Source organism: Falco punctatus (assembly GCF_963210335.1).
Source record: "Falco punctatus genome assembly, chromosome: 10".
In the NCBI taxonomy this organism is placed as follows: Eukaryota; Metazoa; Chordata; class Aves; order Falconiformes; family Falconidae; genus Falco; species Falco punctatus.
The window spans coordinates 5,414,988-5,438,666 of record NC_137590.1 but is presented as its reverse complement, the minus strand read 5'-3'; the positions used below and the strand labels follow the sequence as shown (position 1 = coordinate 5,438,666).

Below are 23,679 nucleotides of genomic sequence, written 5' to 3'. Positions count from 1 at the left end.
TTTAACAACCATTTTACTCCACAAAAGTGAATACAAGAAACACTACTGTTGATTCTATGCTCTTGGAAAAAACACCACTTTGTTTACTACATGTTTTTAAAAGTTGCGTCATCTCTAAAATTAAAGCATGGGAGTCAGCTATAAAACCTTAAGATCTATTAATCCCCATAAAACAGGAATTAGCAAAAGGTCCTCCCAATGATCTGAGAATATTCCACAATTAAATTAAACCACCAGTAACTCTGCCAATTTTTAAGCTGCAACCTAAAACACAGCATTTGTTTGCTTTTAGCAGGAAATGGGGGAAGGGAGAGACAGCAAAGGAAACTGTTTTTCCAGGCTTCAAGTCTAGCTTGAAAGAGGCTATCGAGTTAGTAACATATTATGGGGCTCAAATGACCGATATTTTTCCCAAATAGCTGAAGGCTCAGGCACCTTTATCTAATCACCTTAGAATATATTGCATCGGACTCGATTTCCTTCTCTTTACAAAGGTTTGAAAAGGCTCTCAGTGACAGGGCTGTACATTTAAAGAAAAAGAGATTTATTCCAGAGGTGTGAATATTAGTTACCTGACTTAAAAACTGAAAACCAGAGAGCAACCAGTGTACATAATGAGCAGAAGAGACCACATGGCCATGACTGAAATGCAGCTGCCACTATCTACACTCTTATCTTGCCCCACCCTAGAGAAAAACATGCAAATTCAAGCCACCTCCCCGGTATGAGCAGCAGCTTGTTAACCCACAGCCACTCAAACATATATATAGTCAAGCCCTAAAAGATGGCTTTGGCATTTCAGGCTCCTTTACTGAGTCTGATATTGTAGGCACTAACGATGGCTCCAGCAGTCATTATGTTAGGTGAAAACAGGCAGTCCCACCGCAGCGCAGTCACTGGGCAAGGGACAGATTCCTCCAGTGACAGCCTGTAGCCTGGCAGCTGGCTGGCCAGCCATAGCGTGATTATTGGGCTCTACAAATCATCCTAGCATAATCTTGAAATTAGACAGTGCCTTGTGAGCATGGACAGCGGCTCTCAGCAGCTGCTGTGTAAATCAGACATCGGATTTTTTTGCCTAGTTTCTCAAGGAAGACTTATGTGATCACTTTATTTGCCAGACCCCCCTGCCCACCCTGTAATTGCGGAGCCTACTGATAAATTTTTTGCCATGACGGAGACAGAGGCTGCAAAAATCCCTGCGCTTCCTTGAGATTCCATGAAATAGATGGCTAGTGTCCTGGTTTCAGCTGGGATAGAGTTAATTTTCTTCTTATTAGCTGGTGCAGCACTGTGGTTTGGATCTGGTGTGAGAACAATGTGGATAGCACACTGATGTTTTTAGTTGTTGCTGGGTGATGTTTATCCTAATAAGTCAAGGACTTTTCAGTTTCTTGGGCCCTGCCAGCTGGAGAGGCACAGGAAATTGGAAGGGGACACAGCCAGGACAGGTGACCCGAACTGGCCAAAGGGATATTCTATACCATATGACATCATGCTGAGTATATAAACTGGGGGAAGGAGGAGGAAGGGGGGGGACATCTGGCATTATGGCATTTGTCTTCCTGAGTAACAGTTACACGTGATGGAGCCCTGCTTTCCTGGAGATGGCTGAACACCTGCCTGCCGATGGAAAACAGTGAATGAAGTCTTTGTCCTGCTTTGCTTGCATGCACGGCTTCTGCTTTACCTATTAAACTGTTCTTATCTCAACCCTCAAGTTTTACATTCCAGTTCTCCCCATCTCTCTGGGTGAGACGGGAGTGAGCAGCTATATGGTACCTGGTTGCCGGCCGGGGTTAAATCATGACAGCTAGATAGAGAGGAGCTTATTGCTGCCTGCACCGAACAGACAGCTGCAGTGCAACTTGCCCCTCCCCTTCTCTAGACAGCAGGAGAGGCATCATACATGCTTCAACAGAGGAAAAAAAAATTTCCAACTTTTATCAAGTTCTTTATAAGAACCCTAAGAAAGAAGTCTGTAGACATCCCTGATCACTGTGCTACTTGCTTGGAGATAGCCTCCAACAGGATGCAATGTTTATTTCACTAAATTGTTGCTGAAAATGAATGCCACCTATTTCTCAGTATTTAAAAACATTGTGTCATGTCACATGAAAACAGCACGCTGCTCCTGGAAGAGTTCCATGCACAGATGTCCCCTTCACCAAAAATTACATTTTCATCCTTTCAGATGCCTCCCACTTAATTCAATCCTGGGTTAATTTGATCCTTCATTTAACATGATCACAGGACTAAAAGGAAGCACACGGGTCATCAAGTCCAATCTCCAGCAGGCATCACCTCATATAATCCCTTCCACATGAGCCTCTAACAACCAGTCAGCCCAACACATTAGAATCCCACATCAATTAGTTCTACCACACACAACAGTTAGTGAGTGGGACCATGACTTACACCAGAGGGCTGTGTCCTTGAGGTCAGGGTCATCCCATGCATTCCTACAAGATCCTAATCATCTGTATCAAAATTCAATTGTCTTTCATCCCGCTCATGCTATCAAGCGATGATGAATTTCATCACAGATGATGGAAGTTGCAATTCATAACATTAAGAAAACAGAGCAAGCCTAAAGGTGACCAGCAATGAAGAAGCTACAATCACGTACTCTACTAGTTTTAAACCACTACTCGCAGGCGTAAGACACTCATATTGTTAAGTAACCTGAGAGATTTACCACTGTAACAGAGGGAGAACAAGTTCATCTCCATGTCAACCCCATCAGCAGAATTCAGTAGGCTGTTCCTTTATTCCACAGATCGTTCCTTCACTTAGCAGTTGAGGAACTTCTTTTAAGCTAACCACTAAAACAAAACCACCTCCTCATCTTTTCAGTCCCCGGAAGAACACCACAATACCCTGAGAATGTTTATTTCTCTTCCCAGCAAGTGGAAACACAGATTAACTCACCATCATAATAAAACTTGACATTTTCAGGCAGAGGTTCATATGGTGGAGCAAATACAGGACCTTTGTGCTCTAGGAACTTCCATTTAATGCCTTCAGGGTAGCGCTCTTCTTCCCACCTTCAAGAAAGAAATACGAACCAATACAAATTTAAGCTCCTAATCTTCATTTTATTACTATGTAGCTATAAAAGTATGCTAAAGAAAAATCAGCAAGCAATCATTGCTTTGCCAGGCACAGACCAAGTACAAATATTCAATGCACCTTTTTTTTTTTCCTTTCTTTTTTTTTTTTTTAAGCAAAAGCACAGCCATGTCCATGAACCTTGGGTCACAGGTTATCTGATGACACCATAATCTCACCTCCCACTGGCTGCTCTTTTCATAAAATCACACAGCTGAAAAAGCTTAGAACTTAAGAAAACAAAGAATTCAGTCTTGTAAAACAGCTAGGATCATGCCAAATTAGAGTCAGCTGTGATCTAACATCAAGTCCAGAATGCCTGTTCAGCAAAGCCAAACAATTGTAGTATATTATGCAGCTGCTTTCAGATGTGGACAAGTATGCCGTTAAGGACAGAGATAAAGAAACAGATGTTCATTTACGACCTAAATGAGAACAAACCTGCTTAGACAGAAAGACTAAAACCTGCTCTGTTATTTTAAATTCATTCTGATTCTTTGGGTAAAAAAAGCAATACTTGAAGAAAAACAGAGTAGCATTGGAAAATCGCAAACTTGCCTGAAAGCACCTCTATAAAAATGTTTTGCAAGTGATGCATTAGGTATCACAACACAGCAAGGTAGGCAGCACCAATTCCACATTCCAACTGAATTCACAGGGTCAGCAATTTATCTACAGAGAAAAGGGGTCCCAGCAGGCCAGTATCCTTCCCCCAGTTCCCAGTACCCTGTGTGCCCGAGCCACTGATTCCACACTCCTCCCCTCCCCTCTACACTTCTTTCATGATTACCAGAACATTACTGCTACATGCTGCTGGCACAGGATTCCCTGCCGAGAAAGGCTATTTTACCTTAGTGATTAATCAACTGGAAGACCATTAACCTGTCACAGCACTCAGGCTTTGAATTGCCCAGACAACTTTGTTGAGCAAAAAAGAAAAAAAAAATAGTTTAAGCTTCCCTCTAGTGTCAGCCCTATGGAGCAGTCCCATCCTGGGTCCAACAGCAGCTGAGAAAAGACATACATGTACTGCATGCATCTCAGGAATCGTGATACACGAATACAGATCACTTCATCCCTGCTGAGATTAAGAGGGTCAGAGCACAGAAGATAAGCATTGTATCGAGAGAAAAGAGCTTCTGCCAGAAGACACTCAAAATGCTTCACCGGTGCCTGTACATCAAGAATTTAGGAAAAACAACTGTATGGGATGTAATATCTTGACACAGTTAGAAAGACACTGTCTTTGACCACAGCCCCAGACCTGAACTGAGGAGGACAGTAACATCTTTAACAGCAAAGCCCACAAGCCCAGCTATCAGCACAAAACCTGCATGTCAGTTTCAGTCCCTGGCTGGGAAGAAGGCTTGAGTAAACTATGTTTATATAAGAAACTAATATTGACATTTGAAGTCTAGATCCCAAATATTTACGTTCCTAATGGTTGTTTTTTAAATTAATTAGAAGCTAGACATCTAAATATTTTGTCAAACATAGGCCTAGGTTCTTCCACCCAGAAGCTCCTTCCAGCAAAATAAATTAAACTATTTGCCTCTCCTCCCAGCTATCCTCTCTCACAATGAGTGTTTTTATTCAAGTAAGAAAAAATGTGGGGATCATTCACAGTAGCCACTACTTTAAAGGATAAGTTTGTCACTCTTGCTTTTCAGCCATGTCTTTTTTAATATTTATCATGCTGTATTTACTTGATGAGAAATTGTTCCTCTACCCATTCCTGTTCTTTTACGAAGGACACATGTAAAATGAGTCCTAGAAAGGTAGCCGTTCCAATAGATAGCTGAATCACGTTGTGCCTTTTGGGAAGGCTACAAGGAAACACTCGATCCACAGGGTGGTTTCTAAGCCCAAGGCTACCAGAAAGTTTGTCATGAAAAGATCATAAGCCACTCCTAACCCCACCTCCACCTTCCTAAACCTCATGCATAATCATTAAGACAAAAGGTAAAAGTAAGCCTTCTGAGTTTAGCCAATTTTTCATCCTCATTTGGTTTTAAACAAAAAAACCTGTTAGAACAACACTGTCCAAGATAGCTCCTGGTCCTAAAGCAATGTTCTACAAAAGATTACATGGAGCAGGGAGAACACTGTCTGTTAGGAAAGCCGCCTTACTGATTTCAGCAGAAACTGTGCTGATCAGTCACATAGGTTCCTTGATTAAATCCTGTATCAAGCCTGTTGATTCTATCAAGAATGCCAGGCAGCTCAGGAAGGTAGAGTTGGAGAGGGATTTTTCAAGTGGAATGAAAATAGAGAAGATTCTTAGGAAAAAAAAAAACAGACTATACCTCCAGGACATGTTATTTCAAGGAAATGAACTTACTATAACACAAGGTGGGAGAAGTGCTCATAAGGTATACTTCTGGATCACATATTTTTCACATGCTGACAGGGTGTGAAAATGACCTCTAAAAGAGCTCCACACAGTGATGAACAAGGCCAATGCCTTGGGAATGTCTAGCATCAAGCATTCACATAAGTGAGGATGAAAGTGCTCAAGGCAGTAAGCACTTGAACAAGCAGCCAAAAAAAGATATCAGACTTTCAGAAAATTGACTCAGATGGAACATGAAATGCCCTTAAGAGACACAAGTGCAGATGAAACTCTGTCCAGCAAAGACACGCTATACAAAGCTGCAGATGGATGACAGGAACATCAGCAGAAGGATGCAGCTACCTACTGCCAAATTTTGCAAAACATGCTTTCAAAGGCAGTTTTTCTCAGCAGTAAGCACAAATCGCAGAGCTTAACACAGCTACCAGGGCCCATGCAGCCAAGGCAGGTGAGAACAGCACAGCTCTCCAGTAAAGGTTTGCTGTGAAGGATACAGACTACAACAAAAGGGAGTTGTGATAACAGAGTATTTCGACAGAACAGGCAAGGGCAGCTGAAACAAAGCCAGAGAGACAACAGATCATAAAGGCTTAAAGAGACCTTCTGTAGCTTCCTATTGCTTCATGCCCCTATAGTTTGTTAATGTCAAAGCACATTAAAAATATGTTGTCAAGGATCGAGAAAAAAAGTGGATTGTTCAGGGAAAAAGGAAAAAAAAATATCATCAATCAGGACAGTTCTGCGGAAGGGCCTGAAAACCAAATTTTTAAGACAGCATAAAAGTATGAAAAAACTGTTCAAGTGCTGATGTTCTAAGGAAGCTGTGACAAAGAGAAATATGCCAAGGCTATACACTACAGAATAATTTTTCTTTTATAGATGAATCAATAAGAGGGAAAATAAAGGGGTAAAAAAACTCAACCTGAAATGACTGAAGATTGCAAAGGCATTCCACAACACTACAGATCTATTAAAAATAGCCAAATGATCTGATAAAACACTCATGAAAACATCATCTCCAAAAGGGCATAAAAATACATTACAGGAGATTACAAGAGTGCAGAAAATAAACATGCTTTTGAAATCTAAATATGCATTGAACTGAGGGAAGTACTAAGGCCCAAACTTCACACAAGTAACAGCTCCTCAAATCTAGCTGTAACAACAGCTTACATTACTGTGGATAGCTAGAAAATCCAGCAGGTTTCTTACACAGAGCACCACTGATGCAGCATAGGCCTGTCTTCCAAATGAACCACAAAGTCCAGATTTATTTAAAAAATGTTCTAAAAAAAAAAGCACAACTTTAGGGTCCTGGGCAAGACAAAAAGTGCTTTCCGTTCATAACTTATCTTCAAAATTCATTGTCCAAACAACCCACGTTTAACCGGTCCATCGACCAACTTTCATATCTGTGCCAGAGACAGCAGCAGTTTTGAGAGGCACACAAGTTGACATCCAGCTAGAATAGAAAGGTAGACAACCACTCATGTTGTACCCTCTATACAAGACAGATAAGATCTACTAGAATATCAGTTAATAGTTACACGCTATTTATATATTCCCCCAAGCCTGCAAGTTTTCATATTGCTCTGAAGAGTGTCAGAATGGAGCAGGTCCTGGGCACCAGAATACTGGTACCTGATCATTACAGACAGCCTCTACATTCTACAGATAAGGAAAAAAAAAACCCCACAACATAAAACAGCCTCACAAACAACTTATTTCTTGTTCTAGGTATACCAAAAAAGGTATTTCACTTCTACTTCAGGGGATGAACATAGTGAATGAGATACTTATTTAAAGCTTACCAGAAAAAGTAAGCCCATTATTCAGAACAAATCCTCATGAATCACCAAAAGAGAAAGCCAGATATGCTTATCAGTCAGCATGGGAAGTTAACAGGGAAAGGTCAGGTGCAGAGGTAGCCTACATCACTGATATATAGTTACCATTTCCATTTTTGCTCCTCCTCTTTTTTCGGCTTCTTTCTCTTGTCTGCTTCAGGGACTTTCTTATCTTTGCTTTTAGCTTTCTTTGCTTTGCTGTCCTGCAAAATGAGTGAAGAATCTGTTAGAAGGAGCTACTTCTCCCCTCCCTGACAAGATGCTTTAAAACTAGAAGACTGTCTCTTGGGGCATATAAATCTGACCGCAAACAACCAAATTCCTGTGGCTTCAATACGTAAACGTGCTCTTAGATCATCCTATTAAGTTAAAATCCGCTGATGGTCCCACTTATATTTCAAGCTAAATTCTTTTACTTTGCACTTGGGGCATGCTAAGTGTACACACAGTCAGTTATTCTGCCTCACCTGATAAGCGAGGAGCCTGGTCCATAGTAACACAATTGTTTAATTATAGAAACACCCTCCTTGGCCTGCACTAGCGTATCTAGTCTGGCCAATGCTACAGAGCACACTTGCACCACTGTGAGGTGGCTTCTGGGAACGTACTAGTATACGTTCACTACAGAGACACTGTCATTGAAATGAAGAATTAACCACACTGCCAGGAGGTGCCTGCAACATGTGCCTCAGAAGGGTACCTTTGCTAGATGTGGAGCATAGTTCTTTAGTCTCAAATTATGGCTAACCTCTCAGTGAAGTCCCTCTCCAATGAGACTTCCACTCTACACTTCATCTCAAAGCTGTAAGCTTCTTTCTAGCAGCTTAGCTCTGTTTCATCTCCCCTGCTTCTGAACTGTGCTACATCATCTGTGCAATTACCAGATGTTGTTAGCGAGGCTCCTCTACCCTCTGTGAGCTACTTAACAGAAGGACTGCGAATTGCCTGGAACTGGCTGAAGTTCATGTCCTGGAGGCATCATCTCCATCCGTTGTTTTAAGAGCAGGAGACAAAGTTTTCCTGACTTTGTATACATCATGGCTCAGATAAGTTAACCTGCACCACAGGTGGGGATCTACCACGTGCAGCTTTGTCCCAAACTGGCCCCTGCCTCTGTACCCTTGAATCAGACTCCCCCTGCTCTACATAATTCAACACCAAATTGTCAGCCTTGCTTTTCTTGATTATAGAAATAAACTCATCTTTCACATTACCTCTTCTTCCTCTTGTTTCCTTTTCTTTGCTTTCTTGATGTCTTCTGTTTTGATTTTCTTGGGTTTGTACTCAGCACTGTAAAAACAAAACCACTAGCTGATGAAAATAATAATTTTCCAGTATAAAAAAAAATAAAGTCATACATATACCAAGTTTGTGTGCAAAAGTTCACAACATTTCTAGCATGTTTCATTTCTAAAGAATATAATTTTATGCCCCACTCTCAGAAAACTGAACAATCCCTATCCAGCCAAACAGCCTACAAAACCCTAAAACCCGTAAGCTGTTACTGTGAACACTTCTCCACAAGTTTCAAACTGCTGAAGCAAAAATCTTCCTTGATGAAGAATTGATCCAAAAGCACTAGTAGCCTCCCAGTGATCACATGGGATGGGATAAAATGGGCAACAGCTTTGTGGCATGTTCTAACCCCAACTCCTTTTCCAGTCATCAGTCTGGGACCTGCCCACGTGGCTCAACTTTTGCATCCTCCACTAGTTCAACAGCAAAATTGACTACTGGCGAATTCTTAATCTTTCCATTGCAGACATGAGATGGGAGGTCACAAAAGTTTAACAGAGGGCAGCAAATGATTACACAAAGGATGTCACACCCATCTCCTCTTGGAAACTGAGAAATACCACACAGGGACACAATGCCACCATGGTTAAACCCTTCCAACCCTTTAACTGCAGACCGCTAGTAAGGCCACACTATCCAAAGAGCTGGATGCACATAGATGGTGACACATCAGCATGATGTAACTGGGCTTTTATTTTACTGGGTAGGTTACTGTATCAGGCAAACATCGTATGTATTTTTATTTTGATTTAGCATAACCCATGACGTATTTAGACTCTAGGCCAAGCAGTGCTGGCAAACCTCCCACCCTGCCCCCAAACAGGCTGACAATGCCTCCTCTTCCTCTTGTGCAGTCATTTCCTTACCCAACAGAAACCACTGCAAGCTACTTAGCTAGCATAAATAGCATAAATACCTCTCTTGCTCTTTCTCTACCTACCTTCTGGGTTTTTTTCTTTTTTATTTACTAGCACTGCAACATTTCATAGCATCATCTGCAGGAGCAGGTAATGGTATTTTGCCTTGGACACCACAAATACTATCCTTGACCTGCACAGAAGACTTGTAACAGCATAAGGAGTCCGGTCTCAGATCTCCAGTCACCCACATGAACAATTTTGCCTTGATGGCCTGAAATCCCACCTTCTCCCTCAATATTTTTTTTTTTAAAAAGCCAAACATCCAAGTCGCCAGCACCCACACCACTTACTCATCATCTTCTCGAGGTCTCTTCAGCGGTTTGGAGTCCTCTTTAGGAGACATGTAAAACCCATCATCATCTGGTTCATCTTTAATACGAGGTGGACTACAAAAAGAAGCCAAGAAAGGTGGGTTTTAATTTCAGATATGAGGTTTCCCGGAAACCAGCAACAACTCAGTTTTAAGAGATTATCATCTCCAAAATGGGCATGTCTTCCAGTCCTGGAATGTGTTGTCATCTTAAGACCCCCAAGACCCGAACTGTCATTCTCTGAATATCCACAGACAGCATAAGGAGTCATTCAGTGCCTACTTATTTGCTGTTTCTCAACCAACATCAAGATCAAATTCAACTGTTTAGATTTCACTGTGTTCCTTTGAGGTTTTGAGTAAAAACAACTGTAGCTTCCAGCACTTTCAAATGTACTTAACACAAAACTGAAATGCATGCGTGCAGTCAAATAGAGGACATTATTTAGTTTCAACTCAGTATCCTTATTGAGCCTGATAAGAGAAAAAGATTATCAACTAAACAAAGATTTGAAAGCTATTCCCATGAATCTTTTGCCAACTAAATACAGAGGCATGTGAAAACCAGAAAAGGAAACAAAGATTTGGCAAAGTTAAACTGATCACACTCTTTTCACTGTCCAAACTGCGGGAAGCAAACAATCCCATCCCTTTCAACAGACCACAAATATTAAGTTAGGCTCAACATTTTTAGACATAATGTCTCAAGACCTCAGTAATTTAAAAAAAATTAAAAAGAATAAAAAAGAGTACGAGTACAAGAGATACTATCCCTTTAAACGAACTCATTACTTCTGGATTTCACAGAAGCATTTTACTTCATAAAGAAAAAGATGTCTCAAGGAGTTCACAGCTACATTTTAAAGCACTTAGTGCTGCTCCACTCAGGTAGAAAGAGTGCCATCCTGGGCTTTCCTGTTCATATATTCAATCAGCAATTTCTATATCAAATTGACTCAGTTTTCAAGTCAACATATGGATTTCGCAATTGGATGGAGTGGGAGAAAAAAAAAGCACCATTATGCTTTGTAGATCACAGTCAGCAAGAGACATTCTGGAGTCTTATTTTAGCTGGCAACGTGTCCATGAAGCAGAACAAGGCAGTTTGCTCTTTCACAGCTGTAAAGCCACTGCAGTGCTGGCAGATGCAACTCAGGGGAAACAGATACGTGCTGCTAAAAGAAGCCATTTCTGTGGCATCGCTTATGATTAACCAAGACTCAAGTCTGTAACACATAGACAGTTGCAAAACATGGAAAAAAAGAAGTATTTGTCTTGTTTAATTTATTCTCCCTTCCAGGCAGAAATCTAGAACTACTGTTCATTAATTTGCTAGGAATTTTATCTAGTCTATTTTAACAGTGAAATATTTCACAACATTTTGTAATTAGTAGGAAATAAAGTGCAATTATATTAAAAAAAAGGAGCTCCGTGACCAAGCTGAACCTTGACTTGCATTGTTTCCAAGACTGTAACATTGCTCATCATACCAAGTCTTAAGGAAGAAAATCAAAACCATCTGAGTGAGGATATTTTTCTCTGGTGAGCTTGTAAAAAAAAAAAATTACAGCAGAAAAAAAGAAAATAATTTCTTTACTCTTAGCCAGCTTTAGGCCCTGAAGAAAGCACAATTGTGATGGCTCCTCCAGGCTTTCCTCAAACACACACACACACAAAAAAATGTTTTGGGACCTAAAGAGGACCCAGTTACTTTGATACGAGAACAGACAACTTCCCTGGTGAGGTTAGCACATTAATGCAATACTGCTGAATAGCAGAGGCTGAAAAGAGTTATTATTAACCGTCTCCTACACTACGAACACCTAAAAGTCATTGCTTTCTGTTTCCAGGGTATCCCCAAAAGGGCCGGCAGGGGGCGCCTCTTCCCTGCGCCAAGCCTAACTACTTGGTTTGCATTTTTAAACAGGAGCAAGAAAATGAAACAGATGGAGGAACTCATGTTAAGAGGGCGCATTCAAAATACGCAAAGAATAACTAACAGGCATGGACTCGACAGGTATCTTCTCCCAGCCTCTCTGTATCCGCAGAACATGGTGAGACTGGAAGGATTTTGTTTATTTTTTATAAATGAATCCGTAAAAATGGGCACATGACTGAAAGCTTTGCTTGACTAACAGATACCAACACGTGCATCCACCATGCCACAGACCTCCAGTAAGGTAGTGGACTGCATTTACCACCTTAAAAATCACCAATGGCTACACTTAAACAAGTCACAAGAGATCTTAGCTGGTAAAACTATTAGAAAAAAGTACTCAGAAACAATTGCTCGTTTCCAGTTTTTAGTAAGACTACCTATTAATGACTGATACAACAACCAAGTCCAGGAGCCTGTATTATTAGCAGGATTTTTAACAGAGTTGGACATTTAGGCATTTTCTGAAGGTACTTCTGATTTTACACCAGCACCCTTCACTTGCCATGCCTCTTCGCAGGCTTTGGGCTGCAGTCACTTACAGAAGAGACACTCGAGGCAACCAGGAGTGTCTTTATAAGGCCCTGTCTCCAGCAGACTGCCTGCAGCTTCCAGGTACCAACTCTGTAACAAAGGTTCTTTCAGCTCCAGCTACCAACATTTCTATAGCTCAACCTGTCCTTGGCAGAATTCAACTACTTCAAACTTGGACAAATCCATCATCTGCAGGCAGATACCAGGTATTTAACAGCTCCCATCTCCAGTTACTAGGTAAGTATATCAGTTACCAGTTCCCATAATTGAGAATATAGTGTCTGAAGGGGTCAAAAGCATTCCAATTTTTTCCCCAAGACCAAGTGAGAGCGGTCAAACACTGAGCACCTAAGAAAAGTCAAACTGCTATTTTTTTATATTTTTTTTTTTCAGATCATAGACCTGACTTCTTACCTGGAGAAACCATTTTCCTTTTCCTTCTTTATTTTTATATCACCAGAAGGTAATTTCATCTGAAAAACATAAAAAGTAGGAGGTGATTAGCGCTGCCCAGACCACTTACGTTTTTCCAGTATGCAACACAGGCAGGATATTTAACTTGTGGAAGGAACCAAAGGGCACTGTGACTACACCTTCGTCCCCTGTAGCCTTTAGTGACCTACATGACACACCAAAAAGGCAACACTTTTGGTAAATCATGGTCAACTCTGTATTTTCTGGCCCTCAATTTCAACAGATTGGAGTTAACTGTATAGTTTTGTCCTTGCACAGAACGAACATGATCTAACAGATTTTTCTGCCTTGACAAAGTGAAATGTGGAGCCAGTAGACACAGCTCCACTGTGGAACTGTTATGCTTCACCACAGCTGCAGCTAAAGTCCTTACAAATTCCTACCTAGCACTCCACAAACTAAGTCTCTGGGTAGCGTTGGGATAATTCTCTCCAGGCTGATAAAGACATGGAAGTAAAAGCTACATCTAACCTACTGAGTTTGTAACATTCAGTAGTATAAACCAGAACCATCCTCTTGTCTCTCCCACAGGAGACACATACCTTCTCTTCCTTTCTCTTCTCCTTGTCTTTATCTTTGTGTTTGTCTTTGTGTTTCTCTGAGCTGCCATCTTTGTGTTTGGTTTTCTCCTTGTCTTTGTGTTTCTTTTCCGAGGAATCTTTGTGCTCACTGCAAGACAAAAGCGTATGTTTGCAGAGGGGAACACAAGGAGAACTAACACAGACAGCTTCCAGCAGTAAAGAGTCACTGGTTTTGATCATTACAAACCCTACAAAATAAAGAGATCACCTCAACAGAAAGATCCACCACAGTCTCCTGTCACATGTCATCCATGCTCCTCCGGAGGAAGAGGAACAGGAGGGGGACATACCACAACACCACAGACGCCAAGAGCTCCACCTCAGGAAAACCCCCATCAGTCTGGATTGCTGAGGAAATCCACAGCTGCTATGCTTAAAGCTCAACACTTTAGGCTGAATTCCCACTGTCTCTGCTTTTCCTCTTTTTCCTAGTCCACATAAAAGGTCACTGGAATAGAGCCGCCAGTCCCATCAATGCCCATGTCAGCTTTTGCTCAGACAACAGTTTGTCATTGTAGCAGCTCTCATCTCTGGAACTTAAAGAGAAAACCGCTGATCTCTATTATTCCCAAACAGATGGGAAAACCAGAGCAAACAGGATATGAGATGTCCTTGTGTTTATGCAAAGTCAAACAAAAAAGGCAGGAATAATGCTGCAGTCCTCAGTCGAAGCTGTTTCCTCACTGTGCCTCACCACGGTGGTCAAGCAAGCTCTGCTCGGCTGAGACGACCCTGCCATGCAGGACTGGAACTCACCAAAGGTGAAAATCTGGGCTGCTGCTACCCAAGGGTTTGGTGCTATGGATAACAGCATTGAGAGTTTAAATAACTGAAATTCTTTAGACAGAACAGAGGAAAAAAGATCCCCAAGGAGAAGAAAAATCTTCCTTGTCTACATCCTTCTGATTTCCAATACATTTAGGTAAATTTGGAATCACATTCTCAAGTTTTTCTTATCAACCAAAAAGACGCAACTGTTTTCAAATGAAAATGACATGAAATGACCCGATCCTTGGAGCCAGAAAGTAAGCAAACACTCTCAGGAGACTCGTACTGGCCGCAAGGATTAGCAGCACTGTTGTGGAAGCCAAGCAGCAAGCCTGTCAATTCAACAGGCCTTCAATACACATTTATAAGGTTGTGTGCACTCCCTGAGGTCATGCTGGGCTTAAAAGCAAACCAAAGAAAGGCACAGTGGAAATCAGCCTCTCTTCTACTGGGCATGGCTAGGCACCAAGTAAGTTGCCCTCCTCACACTGGCAGCTTATGCTCCTCCTTCCTCAGCACTTAACTCCCACCACTACTGCTCTCTGGGATGCACTCCGCTTCTCCTTAGGACTATTCAATGCAATGCAAACCTTACCAGAAATAGGCAAGCTTCCTTATTTCAGTTATTTCAACACTCAAGTGCAAGTCCAAACTGATCTGGGGGAGCACAGACCTGAAAAACAGCAAGCCTGGAACGCCAGGTAGGAGTGTGATTTTTAAAAACTATATATGCTTCAAGTCTTCCTTCTATCATAAAAACCAGACTACAAAAGGGTTGGATATTCAATGGCTACAGAAAACAAGCACCACATCAACTAGCTCCCATAAAGCTTGCATGTGATTAAGAGGAAGGCAGCCACAGCCACAAATACGCCGACCCATACCCAGCTGTAGAACTGCCGAGTAAAGTCCAACGCAGAGAGTTTCAGAGCCTCGTGTAACACTAGCACAAAAGGACCTGAACCTGCAAAAGGTCTAAATTATTCAAGCTCAGAGTCCCACACACTCCAATAAATATACAGCAGCCTTCCAAGCTCAAGCAGCTAAAGCACGAAAATCCATCACTGAAGTCAGTATATTCACAAACTGCGTCACATTGAAAGAGATCAGTAGAAAGAGAAACCAGTTTCATTTTAACTCTCTAGCAACCTCTTCATACTACATCTAAAACTGTAAAGGAGTATCTAAATATCAAAAGGCAACTGGCACTCTTAGAAATAAGACGCACAGCACCACATGTTGCCTGTGAGTGAAGATTCAACAACTGCAGACTATTCTTACCCAGCAGATCGTGTTATGTGTGCTGTGTGATCAGGACATGCAATTACATATGCAGGACATCCTGACACTGGATCTTGGAAATCCAGGAGATGCTTGCTACTCTTGCTCAGATTTGACATCCCAGCTTCTGTATCCTGTTTATTCATCAGTATTTCAGACTTAAGATACCTATTTCATTTTCCTCTGCTCCAACGAGATTCACTGACTGTCTCAAAGCACAAACCCCACACATTGATTAATCCTTTTTTAACTCAGGAAGATCTGGAAATTCTGACTTGGTATCTTGTACTATTATCTGTATGCTAGGTACATCATTTGCCAAAGATTTAAGTTTTACAATTACAAAGGCATATCATCATACAGGAAAAAAACATACATAATGAACAAACATGCAAGGCTTCAACCCGTTTTGTTCTCTGCAAGTCTGCTTGTTTCTATTTTCTGACTTGCTCTTATTTGGTATTTAAATCCTACCTGCAATAACATGTTTTACTCAGACAATCTGCATCTTCAAAGCACAGTACACGCTGCGATCGATGGGGTTTGTTCTCTAGGGTAAATGTTGCTTGGGAGTTTGGAATAGCAGGGGAAAAAAAAAAAAAAAAAGCTTAAGTTTTCAAAAGCACCATGCTCCGCGCTAGCAGCCCAAAGCACTAGCTTTCAGTATGTGACTTGCAGAGCCCAGAGATGCACACAAAATGTGACTAAAAGCAAATTAATAGATGAAAACCTACATCTGCAAAGGTAATGCTGAAAAAGGTAGAAAATCCCACTGGCCTAAAAGAAACAGTGAGAATTTTTATGTTGAATGCTTACAGACTAACAGCTGGAATAAAGACAAAAAGTACTAAAAACTTAGGCTTGCTGAAGTAGAAGCTCAAATGACACCTCCCTCGAAAGACTGTAAGTGGCCACCATTGAAAAGCTGTTATGCAATCTAATCTAAAGCTCAGATTTTTCAGCACTAGAGTCAGAATCAAGAAATCTGGATTCCCGACTCAGTCTTAGGTATTGGGTTTGGGTTTTTTTAAGCTTTGTTTTTTAATCACAAGACTATTCTTCCCCTTTGCTCTACAAAGCAGTAAATTTCTCACCAAAGCAACAGGGGGCTCAGATAACCCAAGGAAACTGTCTCCAGTTTCACCTGGCAGCTTCATTTTCCTAACAGTATTGGTGGCCAGGCCCTGAGGTTCCGCTTGCTGCTGCTCCTGGTATGTGACTAGAAGAAATTCCCCAGATAAAAATCTGATTTCATGTGCTACTCACAAAAAATACTCGTAAAAAAACCCCAACAAAACAACAACCAAAAAACACAAACAAAAAAGGCATACATTTATTTCCCTTATTTGTAAGCAGACTCCTTGTCGGCCCTATGTGTTTCTAGACACTGGACCACAGCTCTGACTTCAACAACTTGGTTCAAGATTTTCTGACACGTGCAACAATGAGGGCATGTGCTCCTCTTCCCTAAGAGGGCCTGAAATCTGCATCTCCCAGAAAAGCTCATTTGGAAACATGCTGATAACAAAGGCCCCAAGCAACAATCCTGAGAAGAATAACCTTTTTTCTTCCAAAAGCAAAGCAAGTTGCTCAGATATTAACTTCAGTCAGCAAGCCGAGCTGCTTTGGTCTTTCATTTGGCTAAGATACTTATGCGAGCCTCCAGGGGAACACAATTTAACCACCACACTAATCTCAAAAGAAAAGAGAAAGCAACAGGATGCCATCCTTACCCTGAAGAAGGAGTGTCAGCCTTCTATCAGAAAGCTATTTCCAGACAGCCCCAAAGCTATTATTAGGAGGGACTGGGAACAATTTAAAGATCAGAAGTCTATCTTCCTGGCCGATTCAAAACTGAAAAAAACCCACCCCGATCACTTTTCTTTAAAAAGACCAAACACAACCAATATAAATGGTCTTAAGACCACATACAGCCAGAGAACTTATCCTGAATTAATTTCTCGGAGTGCTGTGGATCCTCTGTTACCTTTCTTGCACACACCCCTCTGCCAATAAGACAGCTTGAAGCCAATGAAGCAGGACAGCAACCCCCCGGGGTAAGAGAGAGAGAACCTCGAGTGCAAGTTCGCCTGAAGACAACTGGATCACAGAACAGTTGCTCACAATCTGTTTTAGAAATGCCCAGCCTTGCTGACAAAATAAGATCTTCCTTTTCACCCAGACCATTACAGTTAACCACTGTAAGAGCACTGAAGTGTTTTACACCTCTGAAAGTGCTTAATTCTGACAACCTGCACTGTTGCTTTTGTTGGATTTGGGGTTTTTTTGTTTGTTTGTTTGTTTTAAGGTAACAAAGTACAGTAGGACACCATATCAATACAGGCAGAACCAGGGACTACATCACCTGAAGATATCCCACGGTACTGGCTTAGTTCACAGAAAGGCCAGATGAGTAGAAATGCATCTCCTAAATACAACCTTTTTGCTAGCTTGCCCGTCTTTCACTTAAGAGTTTTAGTATGAACAAGGGCATCTCAAGGCCTTGGAGAGCTCAGGCTGAAGCAGACGAAGTAGTAAATGCAACAGAAGATGCCACTTCCCTTGAAAAGGTGGCTGTATTTCCCAGTGAGGATGCCTGCTGGAGGGCAGGAAGGAGGAGAGGAAGGGAGGACAGCCACCTGGCAGCAGCTGCTGAGGCTACGATCACATGGGAAAGTCACAAGTGGAAAGTGTTTCCAAAGAATGGCAGATGTGCAGATCACAGCTTCCTTCTTCAAACTACAACAGCTTTGCAGTAATTTAACACCGCATTCTTCAGGTGCCATTTACGTACGTTAATAATCCCTTCCCAGGCCCTTTCCATTCCAGCTTCAAAATCACAAGCTGGGAAGGATGCTTTATCTGAAGTGTCTTTTATTTCCTCTCTCATATTCTCAGCTGTAATTAGCTCGTGACTGGGAATCTGCTACTAGCAAGCACCAGAGCCTGCTGCAAGCAGAGCTCTGCTTGCCTACACAGGAGCTCCTACAATGCAACTGAAGCGTAAAATAACAGGGAGCTGTGATTTTAGTGAAATCTAAAAACACAATAGGGACAGAGCATAGGTTACGCAGCCTGTGTCTCGTTTGACGTAACACAATATTAATGGCAAACTGTGATCATATTCAGACTAATGCATACCAAGAACGGCTGACTGTGCAGGGAGCATTTCAGAAACAGAAGGCACACCAGCAAACGACAAGTTTTCAGCTGGCTTGCAGTATTTTATGCTCGCAGTTAAGAGGGTTATCATATGGTATTACAGGGAACGAACACGTGAGCTCCAGTGCTTCTGCTGGGATTTCAGCAATACAATAAAGAAAAACCTGAAATGACTTTTCCCGGAGTTGAAAGAAGTCTTTTCAGCAATTTTCAGATTCACAGAGCAAGCCTTCAGCAAGAGGAACAAGATAAAAAGCTGGACTAATCAACAGCTGATAAAAATATTAAAAATTAGAACAATATTCACAGACTGAGACAAGGATCAGGCTTAGCATGTACCTTCTGTGGACGTGTGAGAATCAGGTATATTACTAAATGAAAAGCAAGTATTTTTACTACTGGAAGGCAGCGCCACACATTAGAAAGTTCATCAAGGTGAACTGTGCACTCCAACAGGGAATGAAAACAAACCCACACATGCTAGAGCATAGGGGGTGCTGAAACACTTTTTTAAAATTGCTTTTTCCCTTCTACATCAGATACCGCTGCCTCCTCCTGCCCCCTATGCACACAGTTCTTAATCATTCAGGATCACATAATAAATCAGAGGAGATGTGCAAGAAGTCTGAACTGAAATTTATCTTCATTCACGACTAGCAAGTGCCTGGAATCTGTGTTTTTCCTAGCAAAACCATAAAACTTATACGATGCCAGTGAAGATCACGTCTATAAATCCCTTCTGTGTTCCACGCTTCAGTTTGTCTCAAACTGTGATCACAAGAGATTTAGAAAATGGAGGAAATATGCAATCTGACAGAAGATTTTTCTTCCTGCAGCTCAGATGCTTGTCACATTGACAACACAGATCAGTGCTACAAGAGCAGCCTCTTTGCTCCCCTTCCCCATCACAGCCATTCCTGCACTCCCCAGTCTACTGGCAGCCCACACTCCATGCACAAAGCCCAAGTCACCTGGCAGAAAGACACTTGTTGCTGTGAACGCTTCTGAACTGATCTCTAACAAGCCTTGGCTTCAAAGGACCTATTATTTTATTATTTTGTACATTCTACTTTTTTGAAATACTTGTCTCCCACAGATCAGAAACCTACTGCCACATCAGAATTGTTTAATTTTATTTTTTTAACCACCGACATTTATATTTAATAGGTGTGTGTTAAACTTTCTTTTGGGGATCGGGAAGTACAGGGCTGAGCAAAAGAGCCAAAGAAAACATTTTGCTTGACAGAGATTGCTCTATAGTGATGTGGATTTATTCTTTGATATGGTTTTTTTCTTCAGTGGGCTTTGCATTTTTTTTCCTTGAGGGGTGACTGAGAAGATCTGAGGCATACAAATGTTCTCTCTCAGTTTACTACAGCTGTAAATGAGTGGTTAAGATACAGAAGTGTCATCTTGTGAGTGGGAGAGGAAAGCAAGAAGCAAAATTAAGAAGTTCTACATACGACTCCACACACTTCTGCCATATGAAATCAAAATTATCTATTTTAGGTATTTCTGAGACTTATCTTGGCAGTTTAGATGCTTCAAAGTCTGGATACAGGAAACATTTATTCTCCTGCATTGAAGTTTCTCTGCCTTCTTGATGCAGGTTTCATTTTAAAAGCCTTTTTTAAGTGTAGGGCAGGAAATGAAATTGTCAAAACTATTACAGACAGACATAAAAACGATCTGCTTCAAACACAACTAGACAATGCTCTTAACTGTGTCCAATGTCCAATGCAGTACTGTACTTCTCAGAATGCAATTACTGGACTCTTTACACACACTGTATAAAATGCCATGGAGATACAAAGCCAAGTTTCACCGACAACAATGGCTTGGATTTCTGCTAAAGCACCATTCAACCTCTGAGAATTATCAAAAGATACAGCACAACTTTTGCAATAACACAGCAGCTTTTCTGAAATACTGAATGGCTTTTCTGAAGATTTACATGCAATTCTATTGATCCAAGATAAACTTTCCTAAAAGATTAATTTTCAATTTTAGAAACAGGTGACAAGCTTTTATGGAGTGCTTTAAGAATTCCCCACACAGGTAAAAAAACACTGGAAAAAACCCACATTCTTGTTACCTTGGAATTTTTAATTTCTAAAGGACTAATGGGTATTTTTCCCTTGGTTTTAATTGTCAAAGTAGAAACTTCAGTACAAACAGGCAGGTTTTACTCCTTCAAAAAATTCTTCTGTGCAAAAATATCCCCTATCAAAACAGCTGTCACAATCCTCAGCAGGGCAGAGGCTCTAGAGGTCAGCTGTGGACCCCTGTAACTGGGTTCAGCTGATGTTTGTGCTGCAGATGGGAGGTGTTGGATGGTCACAGTGGAGGGACAGTAATGTGGTGGCACTGCTGCAGGGCTAGGTTTAGGAAGGGGCACTTTGTCACCTTTGTTCATAAAAACAAGACCTTCAACCCAGTAGTCTCTACAAGTCATAATGAGAGGCGGCGTGACCACATAAATCTCGTGTACGACTTAAGAGGTTCACCACTTACCTCACTGCAAAGGGCTTAAAAGAGCTGTTGAACTTAAAGAGGTTGTGGGTTGGTTGTTTTTTGTTGTTGTTTTTTTTTTTTTTCCTCAAAAAAAAAAGCATTGCAAACCTGCTGATGACAGCTTGCTGTCAGTAGTATGCTACCTAGCCGATATTATCCAAAAAACCAAACACACTTAAGGTGCCCCTTCAAGGTGAAGGTGCCATTTGAACAACAGGTAAGAAAGTAAATGCTTTTCCGAAGAAACTCTTGCTATAGAGATAGCATCATGAGAACAGATCCACCAGCACATGACTTTGTTACAAAAACCAATTCAAGTGTGTCATCCAGAAAAGCTTTCCCAGCTGCACACTTGAAAAACTTGGAAACCAAGTTTTCTAACCTGTCTAAAAACCTTCCAAACGAAGAGTTTCCAACAGGTTTTGAATCCATCTCCTAAAAATGCAACCGCTTTCAGTTAGCTTGCAAGCACAACTGGGTGACATTGGGGAATACAGACGTTTACCAGCCCAGTGTCACGAAAGTCAGTGGATGGACTGAAAAACAAGTATCCATTTTTAAGCCCAGCTGATGAGGCACTTGTTCCATGTAGATCCATATAAATTTCTGCACGAGGAACCTTTCTTAGCAGTGACGGCCACTGCAATCAAGTATCAATATAAACTGGACCTAGAACCAGCCCTTTGAATGGTTCTATTACGAAGGGCTAAGCCAGACTAATGAAATGTACGCAGAGCCCTCACTCTTCTTCCCCAAAAAACAATTTTGCTTTTGGTCTTGTTACACCACAAATAAGAGCCCGCTGAAACAGGGAAATTCTCCGGTATTTCAAAGCAATTTATTCCTGTCCCATTGCTGGTAAAATTAAAAGCTACTAAAAATGGCATAGTGAACAAATCCCCCTTCCGCAGTGCAACCCAACTGCTTAGCAGTATGACAGTGACAAGACACTGTACAGTCACACCAGCCATCCTAAAATTCAGATTTCTCTGTTCATCCTGGCTCTGTCCAGGGAAGTATTTTGGTATTGTGACTGCAGTAACAGAACCCAAACAGAAACTCAACTTGCTTCAGTCCTTCCCCATCCTGTCCCATAACTCACCAGTCCGGCCTCTGCCATCCTTGGATTAACACCTTCCAAGTGCACACTTGCCAGCAGCCTGGCCACAAGCACATGCTCCATTCAGGTTTTTCCAACAGCTCCTCTCTAAGCAATTCCCTGCTCACCACTATCTTCTTCCACACCTCCACCTCCCCGGTCGAGCACTGCTGGGCTACTTCCTTCACAAGACAATGGTCACCTAAAATCTAATCCTCACAGGCACAACTTACATTTATGGAATTACATGGATGACAGCTGAATCAAAAGATTTCGGGAAGTAATGCTTGCATTTCAATTACAAGGTCAGTTATTTCTAAAAAGTTTGTGTTAGAAGTCAGCTGGCTTTATACAGCTACGTACCCTGTGTGTGACCGAGCGTGAATGGGGCAGTGAAAATTCTGGAGCACTCCTGAAGGAGCGATCCAACTGGAACACCACATGTGTGTCTGCGTACATTGTCTTCTCCAAGTACCACCTTCAAGACAGGTTCTCACGATTCAGCACTATAATACATTCATTTTTAAGGTGGCAGTCGCAAGATGTGTGCTCAGCCTAGGGAAGGGAAGTCCCACCTTGTGTAGGGGCCTGAGGGGCAACACAGTATTATGGAATCTTTCCCCAAAAGGTGCCTTGAACAAAACCCCTGGCACATGCGTGCACTCAGTCATGCCATCCACATAGGTGTACCCTGTTATGGGACTTAAAAACACAGTATGTTGTGTCCACAAGACAAAGGAACTCTTAATAGATAAACAAGTGTGACTGGAAGCTTTAGGCACAGTGCCTAGAAAACATGATGCCTTTCTCACCGGGATTTCAAGGCAACACTGCAGGGAGAAGGAATTACTTCAAGATAAAGCATGATTACATATCATGAACTACACCTCACAAAACATGAGCCATTCTTATCTCCTTTCCACTGTTTTCATATTTATTGTTTACACAATCAGTAGTGTGCAGCTTCACATTACAAGCCATAATTTGTTGTTCCAGCTAAAAATCTGCTGACCATTTCTAACTCCTACACAAATAAGGCAAATTCATTAATGAATTCTGGAAATTTAAAGATAGCGCTTACATTACTCCTTACAAAAGGATGTACTCTCCTGAGATTTCAGGAGTATGGGTTGTGGTGGTTTGTTGTTTTGTTGTTTTTTGTTTGGTTGTTTTTTTTTTCTTCAAGTGAAGCAATGAACATTTGGAAATGCAAGATAGCAAATTTCGGGGTACATGCTTGAATACCAGAAAAATGAAACTCAGAAATCAAGGCAATATAGATATGTGAGCAAACGTCCAAACACTGTGTCCAAAGCATTTAATCTTTGCTGTGGAAATCAGTAAATGCTGCAAGTTATTTGGCCTAAGTTCTATTCCTCCACAGCCATTTACTTTCAAAAAAGAGAACATATTATAGAACTGTAGGTTGTATAACTTCCCAAAAGGTCACAGAAAACTCAAAGCACAACCCCAATAAAACAAATCCACTGCTT

General features: G+C 41.4%; 1 protein-coding gene and 1 long non-coding RNA gene across 2 annotated transcripts in view; both read right to left on the bottom strand.

Moving 5' to 3' along the window:
• The window catches only part of TOP1 (DNA topoisomerase I), a 69,044-nt gene that overhangs the window by 14,128 nt on the left and 31,237 nt on the right, over window positions 1–23,679 (bottom strand). The window contains exons 4-9 of the mRNA XM_080406005.1: window positions 13,324–13,450; window positions 12,722–12,780; window positions 9,818–9,913; window positions 8,526–8,601; window positions 7,417–7,514; window positions 2,932–3,047 (exon numbers count right to left, since the gene is read on the bottom strand). Coding sequence (XP_080262131.1) covers window positions 2,932–3,047; window positions 7,417–7,514; window positions 8,526–8,601; window positions 9,818–9,913; window positions 12,722–12,780; window positions 13,324–13,450 — 572 coding nt within the window. The remainder of the gene's footprint in view (window positions 1–2,931; window positions 3,048–7,416; window positions 7,515–8,525; window positions 8,602–9,817; window positions 9,914–12,721; window positions 12,781–13,323; window positions 13,451–23,679) is intronic.
• On the bottom strand, window positions 5,132–7,409 carry LOC308071096. Its single transcript, XR_013930988.1, has 2 exons — window positions 6,846–7,409; window positions 5,132–6,750 (listed from the first exon to the last, which is right to left on the bottom strand). It is a non-coding gene; the product is annotated as an uncharacterized lncRNA (long non-coding RNA).